This window comes from Coenobita brevimanus, chromosome 51, assembly GCF_032717465.1.
Source record: "Coenobita brevimanus isolate Jiangsu-jjx chromosome 51, ASM3271746v2, whole genome shotgun sequence".
Lineage (NCBI taxonomy): Eukaryota > Metazoa > Arthropoda > Malacostraca > Decapoda > Coenobitidae > Coenobita > Coenobita brevimanus.
The window spans coordinates 31,183,149-31,210,949 of record NC_137004.1 but is presented as its reverse complement, the minus strand read 5'-3'; the positions used below and the strand labels follow the sequence as shown (position 1 = coordinate 31,210,949).

Here is a 27,801-nt window from a genome sequence, read left to right as displayed (position 1 = left end):
ACAGTAGTTTAACATGCGTCCGTAAGTTCCACATACGGGAGTGAGAAAGTTCAAGAAGAGGATAACCATGGGCATACTGTATCAGAAAATATGTGTAGGCTACTTTACAACACATAACACTCCTTTAACTGATATGTAAAACGAGACCGTGTTATTAAACTATGTTCTTATTGGTCACATGCACTAAAATCCTTTCCCGTAGAGATTGCGTGAGGTTGAGGAGAAGGCTGGTGCAGCAAGGGATGAACGTGGTCGTGTGGAAGGTGAGGCCCGCCGTCAGGAGCAAGTGTACGCCCATAACGTTCGTTTGCTGCAAGAGGCCGCTGCACATCTGGAGGACAAACTGATAACCAAGCAAGAGGTATGTATTGGCACAAGACTCAAACGGTTCTATTTATAAACTCACGTAAACTTAAACTTGCTAAACAAAACAAAGCTGTGGCCTTGATCCCAGAATATTGGGTGAATACCCCGCCACAGTCTGAAAGGCTTATGTTACGGACATGAGCACCACCGCTAAGAGCCTCATGGCGTCTGCCACCATCTTTTCCTTCACCTTTACTAAACTTTAAGTTTAAGGTAAATTACAATGATAAAATAATATCTGAGTTCTAAATAGGATCAAATATTGTTTTTCATGTTATCATGCCAAATAAAAAGCGATATATTATGCTATTTTTTTCCTCAACATCCACACATAATGAAAATAAGTAAATTACTCAAGCATGCGCATTCTACAACCTCCATCGTCTGTGTGACGTCACAGGTGTCAGTTACTAACACATAGAGGCCATGATCGGGAGATATATTTACTTTTGCCGCAACACAGTACACCATTTTGCATCACTAGTCACAGCTGTTACACTTTTCACTTACCAAACGATATAGAAAACCAGAAAAAATGACTTTGGTATACGTCACAGGCATTTCCTATTAGCTTTTGTTTTTTGAAAGGTTAGGATGCAAGATATTGCTTTTTGTTCTCGGACCCTGCTATCGGCAGGGGCGGCACACTATCGCATTAATCTTGGAATCACTCGTAACTTGAACCCACTTGTAACAAGAAGATAACTGGGCCAGACTGGAGTCCCCAGGGCGGCTCCAACAATCTTCCCTGTGTCAGACCAGATGCTACGCAATCTCAGGGATTTGATCAATTGAGTCATATTAAAAAATTCTTAACCTGATAATTTTTAAACAAATACCTTAATATTCTTCATTCGTAAGGATCGTCTTAATAAACAGTTTGGCTCTTCTAGTTGCATAACACTGGCACATTATTTTAATTGTTTTGAGTAATGGTCCAGTAGCCTATAGGCTACAATTACAGTATCTGATATATACTGATATCTAACTGCTCCTTAAGCTAAAATTTCATACACGAGATCTTCAAGCTATGCATAATAGTGCTCCTATATACAGTATGCTTATCTTCGCTCATACAGGTACCAAACACTTTACGAACTGGAATAAATAATTAATTGGCAAAGTACGAAAAACAAGATAGGTGACAACAGTCAACTTATGGAGACTTGTCCTGCCTGCTAATTGCTTAGGATCCTTTATAAAGATGATCCGTCGAAAGTGATGATATTGTTACCATTAATCCTGTTATGGTCGTGGCTCCTCTTTTGTTTCATTTCAGCCTCAATACAGAAATGACGCGAAATAACATTTCACAACCAGGGGGCTGCAAATGTGATTCTGGTTATCTTTCTGTTGCAGGAACAGCTACGGTTGCAGGAGTGTCGTGCAAGACTAAGACACCTAACAGCGGTACGTGAGGGCCGGTACAAGACCCTTGCAGCGGCCGGGGAGGAGGCGCAGCAGGCCGTCAGGGGACGGTTAATGTCTAGAGCACAATCCTATACCAGTGTGACTGCGCAGCTTGAGGCAGGGTATCCACAGATGAAACTCAAGCTTAGGAATATTAAAGTTATTCTTCATAATTTTTTGGAATGAAGGCATTTTTTGATGGACTTCTTTCCGTAGTTAGGTACCGTGGTGGTATTTTGCAGTCTGAATCTGAATAACAGATCTAGACGAAGTGATTTCCATAGGATATTACTTGTGATATCCATGAGGTTCTGGTGTTTAATGATATTCTAAAACATTTTGAGAGCAACTTTAATGACAGTGTGACACTTTAAAGCATATTTTACGTCAGTCCTACACCAACGCCACAGAGCTGCTGGATACAGGTGCCCGCATTTTCGTTGGTTAAGGAAGCCCTAACACCTCTTCCTATGTGCTTTATTCTGCTTCTTATACGTTACTATCATCGTTTGTGTTGCTAAAATCATTCTTATATCGCCGTACTCTGCATAAGTAAGGTACTAAATGATATTCAATGGCCGGATCCAAAAATAAATCTCTGAGGAAGAGATGCTAGCAAGCCTCCCTAAACGACGAGATAACGGGTCAGGGTATCCGCCGATGATCATTCAGGCTCAGAAATATCAAACCTCTGTTCCATAGCTTCTTTGACTTGACACTCAGATATCTGAGAGTATTTTTATTCTATCAACAGTTTCTGTCACGGCATAGTTATAATTAACGACGCCAAAGACGTAACTATTGCGATAGCCTATTTGATGTATGTATGGTATTCATATACCGGTATACGGGGAAGAAGGAATCAAAGGCTGAAAGCCTGCAAGTTGTTTTTTCCGGGAAAAACAAAATTACTGAGAGTCAAAATCAAGATGGTTCATTTCGAGACGCCCACGTGTTAAAAGACTGCAGTCAACCTGGGGTGCACGCTTCCCTTAGGGGTGCGAAACATCAAGATCACAAATTGTGAAACAAGCTTCCTTATAATTGAAGAATGATTAAAATTACACATATTAAATTAATTGTGGGATCTTCTTTGTAGTGGTATAATCTTACCAATATAATATGCCGTTTTATTACTTCCATTATCATTTATAGCTATCATTCTTAAAGAATTTTAAGGCCTCAGGAGAGGATGGAATATATCCTGAAATACTTGAGGTGGAAAATGATGAGTTGATGAATGAGCTTTTGAAACTTTTTAATATGGCTTGGGAGATGATGGAATATAGCCTGAAATACTTAAGGTGGAAAATGATGAGTTGATGAATGAGCTTTTGAAACTTTTTAATATGGATTGGGATAAGGGTAGAATTCCAGAAGAGTGGAAAAATGGAGTGATTATAAAAATATCAAAAAAGGGAGACTTAAGTTTGTGTGGAAATTGGAGGGGGATAACTCTGACACCAGTAGCTGCAAAAGTCTTTTTCCAAAATCTTGTTGAACAGAACAGAGCCGGTAATTGATAAAATTTTAAGAGAAGAACAAGCGGGATTTAGAAAGGGTCGAGGTTGTAATGGTCAAATTTCTATTGTAAGGCATCTAATGTAATGAGATAAAAAGGCCACTTAGTATGTGTTTTGTTGACTTTGAAAAGGCATTTGATAGTGTTTCACGTGGAGCTATGTTAAAAATTATGAGATTCTATGGTATACCGGAAAAGTTTGTAAATATTATTAGAAGCCTGCATGAAGGTACATTTCGTAAGGTAATGGTGGATGGTTCTTTGAGTGATCCATTTGAAGTTAGGTCAGGAGTGATTCAAGGAGGAGTTCTTTCGCCTTTGCTGTATGTTTTGGTTATGGATTACGTTATGAGAAAGGTTGTAAGGAGAACAGGTGCAGGAATTAACTGGAAAGAAAATAAGAGGCTGATGGATATGGACTAAGCTGATGATATTGTACTGATTTGCGGAAGTATTTACGAGATGCTGAGGGTGCTTAATTGTCAGGTGGAGGAAGGAAGTTGGATTGGTAATAAATTCTGGAAAGACTGAAATTATTAATATGAACGTGGAGAACCAAATCGATTGTGTAGTTAGAAATAATGTGGTGAAGAATGTAGAAAATTTTAAATATCTGGGAACGGTTGTATTGTCTAATGGATCATTAAACAATGAAATTGAGGAGAGGATTAGGCAGGCTTGGCGAGCTGTTGGAATGTTGAAATCTGTGCATACTAAAGTAAAAATTTACAATTCCATAGTTAGATCAATTTTAATTTATGGGCATGAGTCATGGTACAGTACAATTGCAACAGATCAGAAAGCATTAGGATTTGAGAATAAAATACTGAGAAGGATTCTTGGGGTAAAGTGGCAAGACAGAGTTACGAACGAAAGGGTAAGGGATATTACCAGAGTGGAACCAGTTGATGAATATGTGAGACTCTCGCTGGAAATGGCTGGGGCACATATATAGAAAAGAAGGCGGTTTAATACAGGATAAGCCAGAGTGGATTGCTAGAGGAAGAAGAGGAAGAGGCAGGCCGAGGGAAACCTGGCTGAGGACAATGAAAAGAGAAGCGGGAGAGGAGTGTTGGTGGGACCTGAAGGAGATGGCAAGAGACAAATATTGGTGGAGGGAGTTCATCGAGGCCCTATGTGTCCCGTGGGGTGCTACAGGAAATGATTGATTGATTGATTGATTCTTTCATTGCTGTCAATACTTCACACTGCTGGCCACAATGAATGTAGTCCGTAATAAACCTAGCACACATATTTATATACTTCAACGAGCTGAACACACCCTTTGGAAATGCAGATATGAACATTATCACTGCCAGAAAAAAATTATTTGCTCTCACCTTGAGACCCTATAGGGTCTCTGCACTCACCCAGATATGTGAATAAAGCACGCACTATGAAAGGAAATTTTGTTACCGTTCCATTATTCGATGAGGCTGCTGTCACAGAACTGTCCATCGAATCAATGTCGGATTACCCAATAGTCAAAGAAGGACGTGCCTAGGGTCTCCACCCTTCACGGGATCCCCATTCTTTGACAAAAAAAAAAATAAGTAAATAAATAAAAATAAAAATAAACGATGAAAATTACAGCAGTTGACATCATACAAAACCTAATGATGGTCAAAGGCGGATTAACCACTAGGTTGATTAGCTGCACCCTTGAAAGCGTCCCCATTTCTTAGCGAAAGGTTATTAAAAAAAAAAAAAACTGAATAAAAATCTTTATATGGGGGATCCCCACACTGGGCTGGGGGCTCTCATATCTAGTTTTGCTTAGGGGCTCCAAAGAGGTTAATCTACCCCTGCATTGACTGAAATAACACAATATTTACAGGACCTGATGCAATAATTCCAGGGATTGTTTTACTATGGAAAGCCTTCAGTAGAACAGAGAATACAAGAGTAATTTATTTTCAACCTTACTCCATGGAAGACAGTGACGTGATCAAAGATGATCTTGTTGAAATAGGAGGCCATTAAAACATTGAAATAAATGAAAATGAAGACACGAAATATGAATCAATGCAGCTTGACATCTTGTAATGCGCTCAACTCGAAAGATTTCTACGGTAGGCAAAGGGAAGTTTTCGTTGAAATTATGACCACCAATGTGGTGGTGACGTGAAAAACCTTGGTCCCATCACGATTGAAAAACTTTTACTATATTTAATGAGAGATCACATATTGACCAAAAAACGCCTCTCCCGGCGCCCGGCATAGGATCTCCGAAGAATTTTTTGCCCATAGCTATAGCTATAATATATTATAGCAGCGTGAGAACCCTCCGTAGGAGCAAGTGCGAGGGGCCCGAAGGGCCCACGAGCACTTGTTTCCGTGCTATCTCAGTCGTCCCATTCCCATAACGTCACCAACACACCTTATACCAACCCGTTCCCTCATTATGTTGTACTTTTCATTTTGTTCTTCAAGGACACATTATTCATCCACCTCACCATCCTGGTCTCAGTTCACTTAAAACTGTTAATATCCTCATCTTTTAATGGCTCCGTTGAGCTGCCATACAGCATCACATTCTCACACAGGCAGCATACACATTCTCTTTCATGTGTAGTGAGAATCCACACACTGTCAGAAGAGGTAGCAGTTCTCTGAACTTTTTCCAGTCACTTTTGATTTCTGGCAATGGAACTAACTTTCGCTCCACCCCCAGCACTGATCGTCTCTCTCAAATTGCAGAACTCTTTAGCACACTATTGAAAACCCACCGAACTTAACAGAGCGACGCAGCTCCTACATCGTAGCTTCATTTGCATCAAGGCTTTCGATCTGCAGAAGGATCTCAAGGAAAAGTGAGGAATGGAGAAAAAGGAGCAGTTCAAGGCAAGCGCAGGGTGGTTCAAGTAATTTAAGGGCCGTCCAGGCTTTAGATATATGACCATGTACGGGAAAGCTGCTAGTACTGACCGCATGGCAGCTGAGGCCATCCCTGCCAAGTTGCACATGATCACTGAGGAGGGGGGATACTCTTCAAAACAGGTCCTGAACTTTGACATGATGAATTTGTTTTGGAAATGTACCTCCCATAAAACCTACATTAACAGGGATAACTACGTTATTGAAGAGACTTTGGCCTCACCGCTTCGCTCTCCCTCGGCCTCACCACTATGCTCTCCCTCCGTCTCACCACTATGCTCTCCCTCGGCCTCACCACTTCACTCTCCCCATCTCTCCTCTGCTCCTCCCGAGGACCTTGAGTGATCATCCAGGCCCTTCAACTGTCCCCCAGCCTCGGGAGGGACCCTTGGTCATGACTCGGAATGGCCTAGGACATACTTCAGGTTGGTGGCAGAAATGTTTTTTGAAATTCTAGGCTAAGTGGCCCTTGACCCCCAGTGTATCCCCACTGGACCCATGGTAAACCAACATCTGCATACAATGAATCACTATGTGATATAGTTTTCACTTGACGTAATCCCACTGCAAACCAAGGCGTAACTATACTCCCCTTATTTTATACTCAGGTTTCTTCCAATACACTCAATTTTTGCTTTCTTCCTAGTCTCTTCATCTTTCTTCTCATCTCAACATAGTTTTTATTTCATCTCTTCACATCCTCCATTCTTCCCAGTCTCTTCCAGTCAATTATGTTTTCTTTTTTTGCACAGATCGTCTCATCTCCTCATTCCACCATGCTGTTTTTCACTCGTCTTCCCATCCTACACACTACCCCACATGCTGCACAGATTTCATCTGTGAACACCTTACACATACCTTTCATCTTATCCATCTAGCTCCAAATCATATCTGCCCAGTCACTCCTCCACTTCTCTTGTACTTTGCCCTTTTATCCTCCTCCTAAAACCTTTCTGCTTCCTTTGCAGAAACTGTTTCCTCCTGTCTTCCTCTACCTGAGTTCAAACATCACTTTTGCATCTCTATCTTTGACACCACTTTGTAATGTCAGACAATACACTCCCCAAACTTTTACACATTCTTGTGTCCAGCACAAATCTTCTCATTTGATCATTCAGACACACTGTCAATCATTGCCTTACACTGATCCAACTCACTTCCCATCTTCCTTATTATTCATCACGAATACCCGTGGATCAACTTGTGCCTGAAAGATGCAGACACAATAATCAGAGCCACTTTCACCATCTCAGACTTAAACTTAACATACATGCACCTCAAGCTGATACATTTATACCGCAATATTCCAGTCTCTTTATGCTATTAACGTGTGCTTATATCTGACCATACATATTTCACACCTTCCCACTCATTCAATTTGTTCCTTCTCATCTTTGTCTTGTGCAGTGTCATCACCTAGTACTTTGCTTCCTCAAAAACTTTCACTACCTCTGTTACATTCCATACAGTATTATGAACCCATCCCCTTTTCTTGAGCCCTGAGCAATCACAGGAACAGGATCCGAAGCTATTAAATCCAATGCAAAGAGTATTTAGGGTTAGATGATTCTTGGTTGACACCACTTTCTTTTTTGCTTACCTAGCATGCAGGGAATGCAAAGGGCAACATTCTTTTTCCGCTACCTCTGGGACAAGTTTTCTGGCTAGCCATCCACAACACAATGAAGAGATTTCTTTCGTACATGATACCATTTGGCTTGTTACTCAGTGCAGAGTCACTTGTACGTACCATCACAATAAAATTTCGCCAAAACTTGCCTAACAACTGTGATGATGTGTGAACATTTGTATAAGGGATTAATAGCAATATGAAAAACACAAAATAACTTTAAGGAGGGATACTGTCATATGTTTGAGGAAAAATGAAAAATGCTCACAGAAATAATCCTGGCAGAGAATTGTTGGTGAACTTCTGTTTGTGACTGTTAATTTCAATATAATATGGATGTAATAATAATAATAAAAATGTTATGGTAGATGTTTTTAGGTCGACTTCTCGCCCTAACGACGCTAGTTACTGAGCAGGGTCCTCTTTCGAGACCGGAACTAGAACACCTTAATAGAGGAACAGGGCACAAAAACTCGCCAGGCTACCTTAACACACGTATTGTCTTAATTCAACTCTTTTACAATATAAATACAATGGTATACAAAATAGGGCACAGGTACAGTGACAGGCTTATTAGTGGCAGCACTCACAACATACTTATACATACAATGAGATTACCCTCAGTCTGGAACACATACAAATAATACATAGAGGTTGGGGATACAGGTCACGTATAGTCTTTCTCCCCACAGTCCTTGTGAATAGTTCTCTGTTTCTAGACTCAAGTAACGCACACAGTATGTCAGAGTTCATTGTTCTCTGTTACATTCACTATTAGCTCCCACTGTTCACTGTTCTGAGCTCCAACACAATGTGAGTATGGTCAATCTCTATTTCGTGACGAGACACCAGGATTACACTATAGGGTCTTTTGGGCTGTGGGCACCTGGGCCTTTAGTCAAGGTGGCGCCCAGGCGTAGAGGGTGGGCCCACGGGTGTGCCTTCCCGTAGGAGGCACGCGACTACCGCAGGGGGCATAGAGGCCCGGGCGCAGTCCTGGTCAGGGATGCAGGGAGGCTCCCTCTTGGCGGAGCCTCGACCTGGGGAGTGGCCCTCGGGACTGGGGCAAAACAGGGTCAGGAGTCGCTCCTGACGCCGCCTGCTCCGAGTGGAGGGCCATTGTCGGGAAGAGCCCAGGAGGTCCCGCCATGGGGTCCAGGGGACGTCCCTGGGAGGTGGGGGACTGTGGTCACCACGTTGCTGGGGTGCCGTCGGGGGTTAGCTGCGGCGTCCGACAGGTCTGGGCGCCGGCCAGGGGCGATCTGAACGGCGTGGATCCCCTCCTCGGCAATCGGACCCTGCCACCATTTCTTGAGCTGCAGCTCCACAGAACCACATCTGTGGAGAGAGTGGGGAGAACGTCCTACGTGGCCTCTGGGTGGAGGACGGGCCGCACCAGGGACTATCTTCAACAGGGAGGCCCTGGAGGCTGTGGATGAAGGGCGTATGGTGGCCGATGTTGCAGTTCCACAGACCCTAAAGCAGCAGAAGGGTGTACGGTGGCCGACCCTTCCCCGACACAGAGGGTGGCCGATGTCACGGTGCTGCTCCCGAAGGAAGAGGAGGCAGATGAAGGGCATACGGTGGCCGACCCTTCCCTGACAAGGACGGTGGCTGATGTCGCGGTGCTGCTCCCGAAGGAGAAGGAGGCGGATGAAGGGTGTACGGTGGCCGACCCTTCCCCGACACAAACGGTGGCCAATGTCGCAGATCCACCTCCCTCTGGTGTACCAGCCGACGTGCGTACAGTGGCCGACACGTCCAACCCAGGGCGTACAGTGTCCGCCACCATGGGGCTGGTTCCAGGTGTGGCTGCAGCAGAAGGGCGTATGGTGGCCGACCCTTCCCCGACACGGACGGTGGCCGATGCCGCGGTGCTGCAGGGGGTAACAGCAGAAGGATGTACAGTGGCCGATCCTTCTCTGACATGGACAGTGGCTGCGGTGCTGTTTGAGACTGTGCAAGCACAAGACCCACCATGATCCTGAAGAGCGTTCCCTCCGCTGCAGTGTAGCGTACTTTTACTGTAAGGGTGCTGCTGGTCATGTTATTTTTTTTTTTTTTAACGTGTCCGACTCTAGGCAAAGGCTTCAGGGCCTATATCTCGGGGGCAGTAGCCTATCCCAAGGCCCAGTAGTCCTCCTACACCTCCACATGTCACCACTTCGGCGTCCGTATTGAATACATGCTAGGGCTGTCTCATACAGGACTGGTGTATTGGTATTAGCGGGGGTTCTTTTATGACATGTCGGCGGGTCTTCTGGTAGATCAGGAAAGTCTGCTTTTTATGAAATTCAAATCCTTAAACTGTTCCCTGCCCCAGCCGGGATTTGAACCCGGGTCCATCAGGACTGCAGGCCACCTCTCCACCGATTCAGCCACCGCTGAGGGGCGTAGGAGCGTGACATACCGGGGCCTGTCTCGCTCGGACCTGGCGTAACCTTTTCCTGCCCCACCGTGGTGTTTTCCTGGGGTGGGGGTGGGGTTGCGGCTCCGTCCTGGGGGAGGGGGGGATTTCTCGGGGGTGCGTATAAAAAAAAAAAAAAAAAAAAAAAAAAAAGATTGGCAGGTGAGGGGCGTTCATCATCCACTCACTCAGTGTAGGGATGCCTTATGGTCTCTAAACTAAGTGAAAAGCCAAATGGTTTCCTATACCCAAGAAACCATTTACTACGCTGGGTGGTAACCATATAACCGGGGTTTTTGGCCGGGTTAAGAGTCCCCCAGATTCCCATATCTAAAATCTCTTAATCATAGCAGTCGTTTCACAAAGCCTTGGAGAGCTCAATATCTGCCCAGGGCCTCAACCAAATGGGCAGATTCGCATGGCCATGTAGAATGTATGTAAATGAAAAGAGCAAGAGGGTGGAAGTGGTGAATGTGTTCAAGAGTGCGAGATATGCCGTGATGACACTGTGTGAAACAATGATGAAAGGGTGTGAAGTGGAGGAGTGGAAGCGTGTGAAATAAGATCAGGCATGAATGGGCAAGGAAGATGCAAAGGAGTTGCTTTGTTGATGAATGAGGTGTGGCAGAGTGGAATGTGAGATTACAAATGCGTCAGCTTGTGATGTATTTATGTCAAGTTCAAGTCTGAGAAGGTGAAAGTGGGAGTGATTGTACCGTATGCACCGTGTGATGACAGGAGTGAGAGAGAGAGAAAGACAGGTCTTGAGATAAGCTGGATGCAGCAGTAGGAGAATTGTCCAGGAGCTATAAAGTGATCGTAATGGGCGATATGAGTGGAAGAGTAGGCACTGGTCCTGAGGATGACATAATGGGTTGTAATGGAGTACCAGGAGAAAATGATAATGGAAAGCAACTGAAGGATGTGTGTCAGGAAGGGAGGTTGTGCATTTGCAACTCTTATTCAAATACAAAGATGCACATAAATATACATAGTATAGAGGGAACAGGGACCGTGTTGAAAGGAGCCTGATTGATAATGTGCTTGTTGAATGGTTGATGCTGGGAATGGTTGCTGATACGAGGCAGTGAGAGGACGATGTGGAGGTCTGTCAGGTCATATGATTATGGTATGAAAGATCAAGCTGAGAGGAGTGAGGTGGATCAGGAGAGAGGAGCAGTCAGGGCGAAAGGCTGAAAGTCGAGAAGCTGAGGATCAAAGAAATGGCAGATGAATACAGGACCAAAGTAGGGGAGGAGCTGGAATTAGTGAACTGGAATGAAATGGATCCGGACAGCCTGTGGAAGGCATATAGGGAATGCCTAGTTGTCAGGAAGGCTAAAGCGGTGTGGTGTGGCAAGAGTAACAACAAAGAAGAAACGTACGGTATGGTGGGATGAAAAGGTTAAGAAAGCAGTGGCGGAAGAGAGGAAGAAGTGGCTAGAATGGTTACAGAACAGGAGTTCAACTGAAATAGGAACTGAATATACTGAGAGCAACAAGCACGTGAAGAGACTAGTGAAGAGGAAAAAGAGGGAGGTACATGATGATCTAGGAAAAAATTAATGCAAACTACTCTGAAATAGAAAGTCACTCTGGAAAGAGGTGCGGATGTGTAACAGCGACAGCGGAAAGAAATGTGAAAGTGTGAATGATGTAAGTGGTAGAATATTAACCCATGGGGAAGCAGTAAGGACCAGATGGAAAGAATATTTTGAAAGCCTGATGAATTGGAATAGAGAGAGCAGAGCGGCTGTAAATATAAATGGTTTTGGGGGTGTGCAGAGAAGGAATGCAGTGCCAGGAAACTTGACACTCGCACAGGTGAAGAACGCCGTGAAGCAGCTGAAAAATGGGAAGGCAGCTGGGGTTGATGAAGCGTATGCAGAGATGATTACGTCTATTGGAGGGAGAGGAACGAAGTGCTCGTTGGAGATAATTCGGTAAGATGGCATGGATGACAGAAACTGTGCCAGCAAAATGGAAAACGGCTGTGATTGTACCCCATTACAAAAATAAAGGTGAGCGAAGCGAGTGCAAAGAATTATCATGGCATAAATTTGTTGAGTGTTGTAGGGAAGGTATATGGAAGAATTATTATAAAGTATGAGAGACATCAGAAGTCCTTGTGAGTGATGAACAGGGTGGCTTTAGGAGTGGCAGAGGATGGGTGGGTCAAATATCTGCAGTGAGACAGATAGCAGAGAAAGATTGTGACAATTACTATAAGGTGTTTATGGCATTTATTGTTCTGGAAAAAGCATACGACAAAGTAGACCGAGAAGGATTGTGGAAGGTTTTGCGCATGTATGGGGTAGATGGTCAGCTGCCAGGTGCTGTCAAGAATTTTTATGATGGTAGTGACACATATGTAAGGGTAAATGGGCATATGAGTGAATGGTTCACAATCAATGTGGGCATGCGACAAGGTTGTGTGATGTCCCCATAGTTGTTCAATATATATGTGGATGGCGTGATGAATGAAGTAAAAACACGAGTAATGGAGAGAGAGATAGTTTGGTAATGAATGGTGATGGATGGAATATCTCAAATCTGTTGTATGCTGATGATGCAGTGCTACTTGCAAATACCGAACAGGAGCTGAGTAGACTGGTGCAGAGTTTTGCTGATGTCTGTGAGCATCATGTCTTGAGAGTAAAATCATGTAGAAAAGAGTAAAGTGACGACAATCGAGAGAAGTGATTCCCAGTATGATGTTACAGTGAATGGAGAGAGACTAGAATTTGCGAGAGTTCAAATACCTAGGTACAGTGATAGAAAAGAGAGGAAAATGTGCAAAAGAAGTGGAGAACAGAAAGACACAAGGAAGGAAGGTAGTTGGTGCTATGAAGGCCTTGATATGAAACAGAGGCTTGAGTGTTGCTGCTGCGTGAGGCTTTATGTGACGAGTGTTAGTGCCAACTTCAACGTATGGATGTGAGACTATGGTGTGGCATGAAAATGAAAAGTCAAGAGTGCGAGCAGAGTGCGAGCAGTGGAGATGGGACTGCTCAGGAATGTATGTGGAGTACAAGGAGTGGATAGGATACGAAATAATGTGATTCGTGAAAGATGCGGAGAGAAGAAGTCTATGGACAACAAAACTGGAGAGAGTGTACTGAAATGGTATGGTCAAGTGGAGAGAATGGGTAACAACAGAGTGATGGTATAGGCCTATCTGAGCGAATCTGAAGGAGGAAGGAGGCGAGGTAGGCCAAGGAGAAGGTGGAGGGATATGATGGATGAGTGTGCGAAGAAGAGAGATATGCTAGGGGACTGACAAGATATCAAGCTGGCTGGATAAATGTGAGAAGTGCATGATCAGGGATTTGGCACCCCTTTTCAACGTGACAGCGTTCGGACTGACCCTATCAGATACGTTTACGTGAAGCTACAGAACGTGGTAAAAATTTTTGGCGTACCAGATACAGCCGGGATTCTGGGGGCTTGAATGATGAGTGAATGGAACCGTGACCCATTGGAGAGGGAAAACTTGGATTGCCTGGACGTTGCTACTCCTCACCCTGCCCCAGGGTGGGAAAGAAGGGCCAGATGGAAAAAAAAAAAAAAAAAAAAAAAAAAAAAAAAGGGGGAGAGGGGGAGTTCCAACCTCTTGCTCAGAGCAAGGATAGTGATCAGAGTACCGATACGATAAGAGGAGAGGAGTTTATGGACAAAAGAAGTACCAGTAGCTTTTTTTCTATTTATTAGCACAGCTATACCAAAAAAAAAAAAAAAAAAAAAAAAAAAAAAGGGGGGCATTCCAGTGACCAACAAAGCTACAATGATCAGGCACAACAGGGACAACAACAAAGTGTGTTTCCTTCACCAAACCATCAGAAACTAGTATGGGTAAGTCAGGTGCAGCTCAATTCTATAATCCTTCACGATAATTCTGCCAATCCTGGTTCCATCATTTCCACAGCAATAATTACCTAAGGTGGCTGTCCTCCAAAATCATATAACCATCTTTAATACAGTACAGTAACCCCCTGTCTATCCATCATAATTCAGGCAAGGTGAGGTTGGATAATGCACTTTTTCGGATAATTCCATATTACTCCACTCCCCCACAACCCCTCTACTCTTCCCGTCAAGTTATAAAACCCTTCTTGATACCAGTTTTGTATGGCAACCTTTATATATTTATTATATAATTCATATACTCAAATACTACATTAATGTGATTTTAATGATTAAAAATGGGTTTCCTTTATATGTACAGCCACTACTCGTTATACGATGGAGTTATGTCAGGTCATACCTTATTGTATAACGATTTTATTGTAAATCGGGTGATTGAAACACATTATAAAAGGGGGGTTACGTCAACTCAGCTTCCCAAAGTCACCTACCCAAGACTGAAATAAAAATGACAACCCACCTTAATCATTTCCTGTGTCGGTCCAAGTCGTCTCCAAGACCAAAACAAACACTATCACACCAATACAGGCGGTGTTACTCATGCACAGTAAATCGTTGCAACAACACAACAATCACACTTGCGTAACGTTGGCCTGGTGCTACATGATGTATAGGCCTACTGAAGCATGATGCTTGGCTGAGAGGTGACGATAGCAGGGGGTCACACGTGAACGAGTGGAAAGGACAGGGGTTTGAAGGGGACCGCAACTGAACCAAAACAATGCTCTGCACGCTGGGGCCACCATCTTGCCTGAGACAAGTGACTGTCGCCTTGCGTGTGCCTGGCGCTTCGTACGAAATTTCCCGAGGGCTGCATCGTTATAGCGGGAAATTCATCACAAATCGGATTTAGGGGTGGAACTTTTCTGTTATCGTTGTAGCGAATTATTGTATACCAAATCAACGTAAAACGAGTAGTGACTGTATTCCACCAAAGGCCTGCCATATCTGCAATGAATAATGAAGAGTGAGAAAAAAGGGTAGCACCAAGCCTAGAATGGCTATGTGGCACTAAGCAGCAAAGAAAGGAGGACAATTAAATTAGTTGCAGAACATGCAGAGCAGAAAGAAAAGCAATAATACCATATATGAAACAGATGAAGTAGGAGGATCACCATGAAAATCAGCGAGCAATGAGGGGTGGGGTAATAAGGAGAGGAAGGGGAAAGCAGAGAGATAGTCATGAAGGGTAAATGGGCAGTCGAGAAAAAGGTGGCGGACAGTCAAAGGGCAGTTACAGCGTGAACAAAGTGGAGGAGGGTCACCACTCATTAAGTGACCATGAGTGACGAGAGTATGGCCCAAATGAAGATGAGCAAGGACAGTCTCCCATCAATGATTGGGGTGAGCTGAAACATACCAAGGAAGAACAGAATGTTTAATGATATGAAGCTTGTTGGTGACCTGGGAATCCCAGGAGGTTTGCCAGATGCCACAGAAGAGGCAAGTATGAATAGGAAAACAATCAAGAGCAGGAATGGGTCGAGGAGAAGATGCATGAGATGGAGCAGCAGAGGGAGCCAGTGAGTCTGCACATTCATTACCGGCAACCCCAACATGACCAGAGACCCAGCAAAATTGAATCAACTTCTTACACACAGAAAAACGGAAGAGCCACTCTTGAGTGACAATAGGATGAGAAGAGGAGGAGGTCCATAGAGAAGAAAGCACACTGTAAGAATTGGAGAAGATAACAAAAGAGGAGGGTGAGGATCGAAACAGAGAATTCTGAGAGAAAAGAATAGCATAAAGTTCTGCCATAAGAACACCCGCAACAGAAGGAAGGGGACTGGAAAAAGAGGATTCACGGGAGACGACAGCAAACCCAACACCGCAAAAAGATTTGAAACCATCAGTAGCAGAAGAGTGAGAAGGCATGTGTTCAAGAAAAAAGGGATGGAGAGAGACAGGGGAAAGAAGAGCTCAAGAACATGGGAGAAAAGGACAGACCACTGGAGGAGGTACAAGCCAAGAGGAGAAAGAAACAGGATGAAGAAGAAGAATTGGTGGAAAGGTGAAACCAACAGACTGACAAAGAGCAAGGACACGGAGGGAGAAAGGAAGCAGGAGATGAGAGGTAGACTGAAAAGAACAGCAGAGAAAGGGAGAAGAGAGGAGCAATTTAATGGAAGGACACTCAAGCACTCGTGCATAAGACTTCACTGTAAGGAGAGAACAACGAGAAGAGATGGGGAAAATGCCCGACTCTAGGCAAAGGCTTGTGGCCGGGGTTGACCGAAAGACACCTATGGCTAAACGATGACCAGTATGGTGAAGGGAATCAAGTTTCAAAAAGAGAAAGGGCAGAGGCAGAAGAATGGACTTGACACCCATAACAGAGTTTAGAAAGACTAAGGACAGAGTGGAGACAAAGAAGTGTGGTGCGATTAGCACCCCACGAAAGATGTAACAGAGTTTGTAGTAAGCGAAGACAATGAAGAGTGGAAGAACAAAGGGAAGAAACATGAGCTTTCTAGTTTAATCAAGAGTCAAAGACAAGACCAAGAAAGTCTGCAGAAGATCGATAAGGGAGAGGGGTGTCATACAGGTAAAGAGGTGGTTGAGGAATTGGACAGGAATGGGTAAATGACACTGCATAAGAACATCTGCATTGAATGTTTATTCATTTCTAGGAACTAAGAATACTGTTATTAATTAAAAGTGAGAGCAAGATGCATTGATGGCAATGAGCTGAGCCAAAAGCTGGCGACTAGCTACATAAATTATGTTACACAAAGGACACAGGTTGATGACAACTGTGTGCATATTTATGTAAACATTTTATTGTTTTCCACAAAAGGAGCTACAGGCATGCACACAGCACATGGCAAGCAACATAAGCCCCTGCAGAAGCTTTGGCATGACAACAACAGCCACTAACTCCGTAAGGTGCACCTACACCAGACAGCTTACTCTGTGTGATTTAGGTAGAGTAGGCAACAGCCTTTGTTTTGGTGGGCCTCATTGGTGACATAAGGATGTTGTGGGGAGCAACAGATGGTTTGAAAATATTCATTTTCCATGCTAATGGTATAAAAACAGATAGTGCTTTAATTAAGCCAGATTGTTTTCCTTTGTTAGATAATGACCTATGTTGGATAATGCAGTATCAGATAAATGGGGGATTACTGTACACTGCTTCCTCCTAGGAACCCTCCAAAGAGATGATTGTGGCAGAAACACCCCAAAACTACTTAGCACCCACATTCCTCCCTACTAGTAGACACTCATTCTTATGTTTCCTTTAAATCTGCATGCAGATATTCAGGATAAAAAAATAAGTAAATAAAAAATATATATATAAATAAAATGATAAACATCCAGTACACCACATAAAGTCTGAAGTGAAGGACTTAAAGTAATTCATCTGCCTGAGAACCTAAAAATGCAAATAATGACTAGTAAAGGACATATTGCTTATTAAGCACCTGGAAGTTAATGTACTGGCATCTCTTTGATTTTACTGATCAAATGCTGCATTTTTAGTTCACTTAGTGTGCTCATAAATACTGTATAAAGTACTTTAATGGCTATGTTACACATCAATCATGTATTCAAGAATCACACTGGCAATGCAGATTTTATATGAATGAGTACCTTAACAAATATCTCATCTCATCAGCCGTTGGAGTGTCCACTGCAGGACCGGCCTATCCCAACCGAAAGTGGGGATGATACAGCCAATGTATCTCTACCAAGTGGCTTAGGCTGTCTGGTAGAGATTGTATGTAGGGTGAGAAGTGCTTGTAAGTGTAATTGTAGTGTTGGAGTGGCTTTGGATGTGTGTGTAGTCTATGAACCAAGTGTAATTGGCCTACACAAGCTGACTGGGCGCAAGCATACTTTAAAGTATGTGACACTGGTTCAACCACAGCACCCCTTGTGTCCGCCAGTGCAGTACGTGGCCAGAAGAATGCTCCCATGTTTATTACCCTGGCGAGGCGCGAACCCTCGTTCTTCAGTGTACGAAAACTCCACTTTACCACTGTACCACAGAGGCTCCTTAAATATATATATATACATACAGGTATATACATATACTGTATATGCAAATAGCTAATGGGGAGAATGATATGACCTTCTGAACCAAGAACTGATGAAAAAGTTATGGTTCAGTTGTTGTGGCAAAATATATATTATTTTGTCATCAGAGATAAGTTAAAGATCTAGTTGAGCTGGCGATGCGAGGTAGGTGGCCCAAGCTGGAGAGGGATGGGTAGGAGGCAGCACCCAGTTCATTGGGATCGAGGAGGCAAGAAGAGACTCACCCTCACTTATGTATTGGTCCCAGTCTTGTCTGGAGGTCAATATAAGAAATTATTAATTATTTATTCTGAGGAATATTATATCTACTCCATCATCACCATCATCCATCACCACCCTATTTCCCAGGAAAAGGAAAGCTCACAAGAACTAACATCAAAGGACGTGTGAAAAACGCCATTTACCGGTATTCATTACCATGCTATTCCAATCTTTGAAGATCTTCTCTATACCTCACAGGCAAAAGCTATTCACATATGCAACTTTTAACAAATGGTAAGTGCTTTTGAAACACATATGGGCTAGAGCCATGGGGCACTGTCAATTCATGAAAAGGATTCAATCCTTGTCATGTGCATCTCTATACACTATACAGTATATACAGTGATGCCTTGATTACTGCAAATAAATGGTACCAAAAGATGGCACATGATACCAGTAATGGAATTACTCAATGACAAAAGCACATAACCTATGAGATTATCATAATTGGTGCCAGGTATCCCAGGTGCAAACCCAAATTTTCCCCTTTAGTGTATAATGAATTAGACCCACTAAATACGTACAAATTGTTACGGTAAGTATTAGAAACACAAACAGGAATGGTTAAGTTAGAAGAAAATGTTGAAAAGGGAACAATATGGAAGAAACACTTGAGATGGGCTTGAGGTAAGGGGTTCTGAAACAAGGAATGGAGAGCTAGTGGTCTCCACCACCTAGGATTAATTCCTCAAGTAGAGCTTCATCTCTGAATTCCTCAAAGCCATCAGAAGCCACAGAAACTACACCATCATTGTCAGCAGAAACCTGTTCAGGTGTGTGATAACGATGTTTTTGAGCTGGAAAACAAGCTATAATGGCAGAAGTGCATATTTTCATTTCACAGTGAAAATGAAAACCACTATAGCAAAGGGATTACTGACTTCATCCATTCCATGATCCACTCATTTGATGTTGTGCTGTCAACTTCTTTCATGTCCATCATTCTGTGTCTGTCCTCTTCTCTTCCTATTTAAACCATCCTTCCTGTCACTGTTTACTACTCTTCTTTCCACTTCAGGTGGCTCTGCACTAAGATGTATGCCTAATAGTTTCCCGTAACTCAAAAAAACATTTACAACACTGGGTGGTAACCACATAGCCAAATAACAGGGTGATGACATTGATGGTGATGGACTGGGGGTTCGTGAGACAGGAGAGCTGCTTGGTGATGAGATGGAGGAGGGATGCGAGTCAAGTGATGGTGGGGGAATATCTTGCCCTAGGGCACAGGCCCGGCATGCTTCCATCACCTGTCTGGCGATGGCTGATGGGTATGGGGTCCAGTAGACATCCTTGAATGTTTAGGGTAACTTCTGTTGTTCGAGGTGAATACCATTCCCGTGGTGCAGATGGGCCAGGAGGCCCTCGACCTCTGAGGGGTCAATGACGATGTGGTCAGAAGGGATGTAGAGGTGGTCCCCTATTCACTCTGCTTTGTTGAAGATGGTGAGAGGCATCCACCCTGATTTTAGTTTAGTTTCCCACTGCCACATTAGGGTGCTCTCTGGTGTGTTGCTTCCCATTTTCTGTAGTTCAATGAGCAACTTGAGGGAAAGCCTCGACAAGGCATCTGCATTGGTATGACAGGGGACAATTGCCATGGAGGCTAGGAAATTTGTAGCAAATGGTTGGTGCTTTTGCTGGGAAAAAAGTAATGAATGCTGGGTCGAGGTATTCAGTGGTACCCAGGCTCAGTGGTGGGGTCGAAAGGTGGTTGTATTTTTTTGTGATGGCCCCAAACTGGAGGCACCAGTGCTGGCAGTCGATTGTGGCTTCCAGCTTTTGTAGTATGTCCAACCTATGATAATCATCATACACTGTACACCTCAAGTCGAACACAATGAAGGGGTGGTTAGTGTAGACCGACGGCTCTGTGGTGGTAACCAACAGTGGAAGGGTTTTGCCCTTCAAGGCCAAGGGCTCTTCCCTTGCTCTGATGATGTCGATGGATGAGGCCTGGAGGTTGCTGAAGGCTGCCTAATTCTGTTGGTAGAACTGCATGTACAGGCTGGAACACATGGCACCAATATCCACTAGGAACCACACTGGGACTCCCTGGAGTTTGATATTCGTGTAGACTGGCATTTTGAGCTTGGTGCTACCTGCCCCCATCAGGGTCAGAGATGATGGGGAGAACCCTAAAAAATCCAGCCTAGCTTCTGAGGATTCCATGGTTTTCAGCTGCTCTTCCATGCCATGAAAAATGGCTGCTAGATTCACCTCGTCTTCACGCCCTAGTTCAGTGCCGTTTGTTAGGGTGTATTTATTGGCTACGCAATGTTGGACAGGGGAGAGGTTGTGATGGTGGGTTCCATCAGTCGGACCTGTTATGCCTAGCCTTAATTTGTTCCCACATATCATGCTGGGCACAGGAAGCACTACAGGTTTTGAATTCCCAAGGGTCGATCAGGATCAGGCTGTTTTGCTGCAGTGGTTTGTCCTGTGGAGATGGGGAAAAAGGAGGACAGAGGTTTGCACCTCGCCACTCTTCAGTCTTTCAATTTGGGTGGGTGGGGACGCGGCACACAGCCCCGATTGGTTTCTGCCTCCCTGTGTGTGTTGTTAACAGCTGTCAAATTATTACTATGTCTCTGTCGAACCCTTGGGTGCCATGGATGGTGTAATGTTCCTGGACGGCACTAGGTAGGACAAGTAACAGGTGGGCGAAAATGTGCTGGTTATGTTGTTCTTCCGTGAGCTGGGCACATAAGGACATCGTGAGTTTCCACAAATCTGCTAGGGTAGCGTCCAGGTCTCCCTCGAACTTTATGTCGTTAAGTTGCAACAGTGCGACGATCGCCCCGAAGGATCGTTGGATGGCGTCAATAACTATTTGTCTGAATTCTGCCCATGTTAGGACCGAATACCGCAAACTTTTGTGTGTCCTCCTCAAAGACCAAGTCCAACACCGACTTGACCATTTCCACATAAGAAGTAATATCGTACAGTTCGGGGTCATACTTGGGGATGGGAATGTGGGGCCCTCAGTGCCGCCATGTTGGCGTCTGTGTACCATGTACCTTGGTGATCAAAACTCCTCTTTGCCTTCCTTCCATATTTAGAACCACTGCTAGCCACCAATGTTTTACAAGGATTTTCCTAGTCAATTGGGGTTCTTCTAAACAGGGAAGAACTCCAAAGCAGGTCCTGATACACCTTAAGAGTACTGTACTGGGTAAACACAGGAACTCCAGATGGCAAGGAGAAAGATTTACTGTTTCACAAGCCTTTACACACAGCTTTACATCCAAGATCATGAAATCTATCTGTAGGAAATGGTCAACTGAGGCAAAGGGAAATTGGGGTAGGGAAATCTGGAGGAAGACGTCCCGGATATGACACTGACACTCGCCGCTAGGGTACCCGTATTCTCTGGAAAAGAAAGCGGGGATAACACTACATCTGTGCGGGTGTTGTAGTGTGGTGAATTAGTGGCAATAAGGCTAAGGGGGAGACAGGCTATGACCCTGGCTCAGGAAAAGTGGAGGCCTGATGTCTGGTTCTTTCTCCCTCCTAGTCTACAGACAGGAATGTGTGGTTTGTGCCCAGAGTGGGTCTAGTGGTGAAGTTAGAAGGGACCCAAGACAGTTGGGACAACACATTTAGGTTACCAAGCCTGAGATTCCTTTGCCAGGAGTGGAAGGGCACTCTCTACCTGTGGGAGGGAATGTGTGTGTGTGTGTGTGTGTGTGTTGGGGGGGGGGGTTGCTCCAGCTTCACTGACACTTTGGGGAAGCCTGCCGGGCTCCGGGGAGTGTGTGATCTGGAACTCCCTCTGCACTGCCAAGCAGTCTCTAGCAAGCTCGGGGGTGCCGCACCTAGCAAGCACACTGGAACACTGGAACTCCCTCCTGCGTTGCCAAGCCACCTCTAGCAAGCTCGGCGGTGCCCCATCAAGCAAGCAAATTAGAACATTGGAACTCCTTCTGCATTGCCAAGTCACCTCTAGCAGGCACCCTGGAACATTGGAACTCCTCCTGCGTTGCCAAGTCGCCTCTAGCAAGCTCGGGGATGCTGCATCAAGCAAGCACACTAGAACATTGGAACTCTTTCTGCGTTGCCAAGTCGCCTCTAGCAAGCACCCTGGAATATTGGAACTCCTCCTGCATTCCCAAGTCGCCTCTAGCAAGCTTGGGGGTGCTGCATCTATCAAGCACACTGGAACGCTGTCACTCTTTCTGCATCACCAAGTTGCATCTAGAAAGCCAGGTTGTGCCACTTCTAGGAAGCACTAAGCTGACGAGCCCTCGTCGCTGCTGGTATCGGTGGCTCAAACGGGCTAGACGGACTTCCCTCTGCAGGGCATGGCAGTTCCCTGTGTCCTTCTTGGGCGGAGAAAAGTATCCCTGCTATTCAGAGGTGGCTTCTAGGAGAACACGTATTTCCTCCTGCCCCATTTGAGCTGGAACTGTGGTAGATCTTTTGACCTGTCGTGTTTAGGCCTCAGGTATTTTAGGAACAGAAGTAGGATGGTAAATAATGGGCATAAAAGTAGCGTGCTAAGCTCGTATTGGAGCGTGCAGAGCAAGCTGGCAACCCACCTGGTGAGCAGGAAGCCTGGCAACAACCTGTCTCTTCTGCCCTAATAAACTACAGTAAATACTATGCTCACCACATAATTAGCAATAATATATCAACTCCCTGGTAAGATTACATCCAGCTAATGTACTACATTTATGGTGGAAAAAACATTCATAATGAAAACTGACATTCTCCTCAAAATATTGGATTTCATGTTCTTGCCAGAAATGCAATTTCTGATCATTACTTCTCCAAGACTACTGTACACACACACACACACACACACACACACACACACACACACAAAAGGGGGGGGGGGCTAACCACTGATAGGCATTTCATGGAAATCTGTACCTGACCAAAACTACCATTTCGCTGCAGCCCATGGGTTAAGGTAATCCAAAAATAATTTGTACACTTTCCACTTTAAAATGCATACTGCAATACTGTATTATGATAGTGGTAACAGTCCAATGGCTATGTACACACTGTGAAAGGCGATGTGATGATCCAAGCAAGAAGACAAATACTGTAATTTGTGTACTTCCCACTTTAAAATGCATACTGCAATATTATGACAGTGGTGGTGGTCCAATGGTTATGTACATGTGAAAGGCGCTGCAACATGATGCACACAAGAACAGACACGATCACCACTGCGAGACACATGACTGAGTGGGCACGTGGCATAGGGACTTCAAAGGACTAGTGGGAGGGAAACATTCACAGCTGACTCAAAACAGGTTTCTGTGCATGTGAACACCAAGATGATCATCTTGGCTCAAATGCTTGACTGTCTGCTAACTTGTCCCCATGCAGACACATGGGAGCCTCATAGGGGGGATCACTCAGATCATATAAACGAAGATTTATCGTTAAATGAAGAAGGGGTATAACTTCTTAATCATCGTATAAGTGAATGATTGTGAAGTGATCAAACACATCAAGAAGGGGACTGTATTAATGTGGGTTCTGACATACACTGAATTAACAGAAAAATACTGAAATTGTATAAACACATTCTATGAAAGCATAAGGCAAGGTGCCAAAGAATTCCTTGAAAAGTATAACTGATGATAATGTCAACTGTGTGAAAAATATGAAAAAGTATTCTGGAAAACATCCATGGGATATACTAAGGAGTTACTAAATATGTTATGTAAATAAACCTAACTACTGAGTTTAACCTGAATTATGTTACTTTCATATTGTTACTGTTACTTTTGATCAACCCGTCTGTCTGGCCAAGCAGACCCATCAACTACAGGCAAACAACTGCTCCTGCAAGGATGTCCTGTGCAGTGAGCTGATGATCCCCTGTGGCTGACAAAACTCTGCCAAAGCAAGGCATGGGAAAAAGTGCAGAAGTCTGGTTCCTCAATGGGTATTGCATTTATGTCTCTACCACAGTAACAGGGACACCACTGTAGGCTCCATGTCTGCCTGTTATTTGGTTATAAATGGTTTCCTGGGATACAGGAAACATTAGGCTTGTGAATCAGCACTGAGTCACCTGAAGTGGAAAGAAGAGTAATAAAAGCTAAAGGAAAGATGAGAGAAACAGAAAAGCATAATAAAAATGAAGGAAGAAGTAGGTAGTGCTACATCAAGTGTGTGGAAGATGATTACCACCATCTACCACCAACTTCACACTGCTACAGTCAGTCCTTACTTAAAGCTTAAGATGTGTGCAGGCCAAATGCTATTTTAGATGAAACAACTCTAATTTGAGATATGCTTTTGGTTCATGACAGAAGTGTCGTTGTTGTTGTAGTCCCAGACTCATCTAAATATGAACCACATGGACTGCAGGCTAAAGTTACCCCTCTCCTGTAGTCCACCATCCCCTTTTCAGGGAACAGGGAGGGACCTGAGGGATGTTTGTATAATCTGGCTGCAGTTACAATGGTGCCAGTACATGACGGCATCTCTCTCCAGAACCTTAGAGAGGCTATTTAAAAAAAAAAAAAAAAAAAAAAAAAAAAATCTGACTACAGAACACCTTTATAAAAAATTATAATTAATCTTAAGTGAAGAAGTGATGTTAGTTCATCAGCAACTTAAATAACAAAACAACTTTTAAGTGCAACTGCTTTAAACAAGGACTAACTGTATCTATCAATCTAGGCCCTATCTATCCATCTCCCAAGAGGTTTAGTTACTGGTCTCACCTTCTGTGTGCAAGTGTCTCAAGGCAGTGATCAGCCATTGTGAAGCTCTCTAATGTTGCTCTGTCCAAGGGGGCGTGGTCACCAAACAGGAACTTCTTCACTGCATCTTCATAATGCCGGCTCACATCTCTCCCTAACCACAAAAAATGTTTTGCTATTGACCTCAAATCAAGCAATATGTGTGGAATAACATATCCATTATAGAACAATACTTTTTCAAATTTCTGTGCCACCTATATAGCTGATCTGCCAGTTTCTCATTATGTACAGTGTTCATTATATGAAAAAACTGGGATAATTTGGAACACATCCCTAAGCAATGACAAGGACTGCTTAAACTGTCAAATAATCATATCATAACAAAGCAAATAATACACCATCTAATAAAACACAATAATACATGGACTCACAATAACAACTACCAGCAGTAAAAGGCTTTTTCAGTTAAAGATTATCTACAGTATACAGTAGATTTTTCTATTTCATTCAGGCTACCTCCTAACAATTCTATTTCATTTAAGAAGGACCTCTGATATTTCACTATGATGGCATTTTTAAACTTATTTTTGCTGTTACCAGGTGATTTTATTCAGCTTAGGAGAGTCCTTGGTTTGAGAAATTAATGATGACTATAATTATCTAACCTGTCTGACCAGAAAAGTCTATCCTATAAGGAAAATGAAATCATCTGGAGATAGCAAGAAATAAGAACTAGGAGAGTCCTTGAGTTGAAAAATTAAAGACTATAATTATCTAACCTGTCTAACTAGAAAAGTCTATCCTATAAGGAGAGCGAAATCATCTGGGGATAGCAAGAAATATGAACTAGGGTAATGCAATCTTTGTTTAAATGCTGGCCCATTGTTGTATGCTAATTTCTGCATAGTGGTCAATTGAGAGAAGAACTCAACAGTTATATATATATTTTTTTTTTTTTTTTTTTTTTAGGTAAAAATATATGAATTATCATTCAAGTTTCAACAGTGTAATGCACAGGCCATACAGATGGTAAGAATAGCACACATTAAATAAAAACGAAGCAATAATTGTTTTGGTGGGGGCTACAGTATTCCCATAACTTACAAAGCTTCTCCACCATGGCAATCATTACACTGGAAGCAGGTTGATTACATACCAGAAAAGGGAGTTAAAAATTGGTGGTCATTGGAACAATATATCTTACATGGGGGGGGGGGGCCTGTAAGGTGTTTTAACCCTTAAACCCTGGGGATGTTATACGATATATATATAGTACTGTATATGCTTTTTTTCCCAACTCTGCCATATACAGCACAGTAGCTCTCTAGTCATCCTCAGTCTTGGCTAGGCCACTGAACTAGAGTGGCCTGTTCAGCCCGTTAGGTCTCTGAGACCTCATGGTATCCTTTTTTTTTTTTTTTTTTCTAACTGGCAAAAGCTATTATACACTACTTTAACTCATCACTACAGCAAGAGGTGTTGATGAGGACCCTACATATGGTGCTGCTATACACCAGAGGTGTCAAACTGGTGGCCGGCAGGCCACATATGGCCCTCGAAGAGGACAAGAATGGCCCTCAATGACTTAAAAAATGAGAAATAACAAACTGAAAATCCCAAAAATTTGTTATATGATCAAGTGAACAAATATTACAGCACAGTTAGGAAATATTAACAGATAATTTGATTGATAAAAATACCATCTGAATAATTTACTTTTACTTAAATACTGTATTATCAATAACTTGAAGCAGAAGCCAGTGTCACTGCAAGGGTTAGGAGGCATACCAAGTTCTCTGAATGTCTGAATAGGCTAAGGCTTTGCCATATTATCTACAGTGATCCCACGATTATCCGACATAATAGAGCCATCTGTACGTTCAGATGTGGATGATGTCCAGATACAGAACAATACCTATATCATTCAGACCCTACCTATATGTACAGAACCCCTCCTAATTTTGGCACTGTTCTTCGGTCTTTCAGTTACTTAAAAATCAAAACACACATGGAAATACAGTATCTGATATAATGCTTGACACTAAGAAAACAATGCATAAACAAAAAAAATCCACATAAAAATTAATGAAGACGAAGGTTGCAAACAGAATTTTAATAGCCACTGTACTGTACAGTCACTACTCGTTTTACGATGGGGTTACGTCAGGTCATACCTTATCGTAAACCGATTTTATCGTAAATCGGGAGATTGAAACAAATTAAAAAAGGGGGGTTACGTCAACTCAGCTTCCCAAAGTCACCTACCCAAGAATGAAATAAAAATGACAACCCACTTAATCACTTCCTGTGTTGGTCCAAGTCGTCTCTAAGACCAAAACAAACACTATCACACCAATACAGACAGCGTTATGCACATACAGTAAATCGTTGCAACAACACAACAATCACACTTGCGTAACGTTGGCCTGGTGCTACACAATGTATAGGCCTACTGTAGCACGATGCTTGGCTGAGAGGTGACATGTGAATGAAGGGAAAAGACAGGCTTTTGAAGGGATGGCGGGACTGCAACTGAACCAAAACAATGCTCTGAACGCTGGGGCCGTGATCTTGCCTGAGACAAGCAACTGTCGCCTTGCATGTGCCTGGTGCTTCGTATGAAATTTTCCAAGGGCAACATCGTTATAGTGGAAAATTCATCGCAAATCGGATTTTGGGGTGGAAATTT

General features: G+C 43.4%; 2 protein-coding genes across 2 annotated transcripts in view; one reads left to right on the top strand and one right to left on the bottom strand.

Moving 5' to 3' along the window:
* The window catches only part of l(2)41Ab (lethal (2) 41Ab), a 28,886-nt gene extending 26,924 nt beyond the window's left edge, over positions 1-1,962 (top strand). The window contains exons 18-19 of the mRNA XM_080272713.1: positions 203-361; positions 1,726-1,962. Coding sequence (XP_080128839.1) covers positions 203-361; positions 1,726-1,962 — 396 coding nt within the window. The remainder of the gene's footprint in view (positions 1-202; positions 362-1,725) is intronic.
* A 16,332-nt stretch (positions 1,963-18,294) lies between these two features.
* The window catches only part of LOC145400197 (uncharacterized), a 44,032-nt gene continuing 34,525 nt past the window's right edge, over positions 18,295-27,801 (bottom strand). Inside the window, exons 7-8 of the mRNA XM_080272712.1 lie at positions 25,134-25,266; positions 18,295-18,433 (exon numbers count right to left, since the gene is read on the bottom strand). Coding sequence (XP_080128838.1) covers positions 18,295-18,433; positions 25,134-25,266 — 272 coding nt within the window. The remainder of the gene's footprint in view (positions 18,434-25,133; positions 25,267-27,801) is intronic.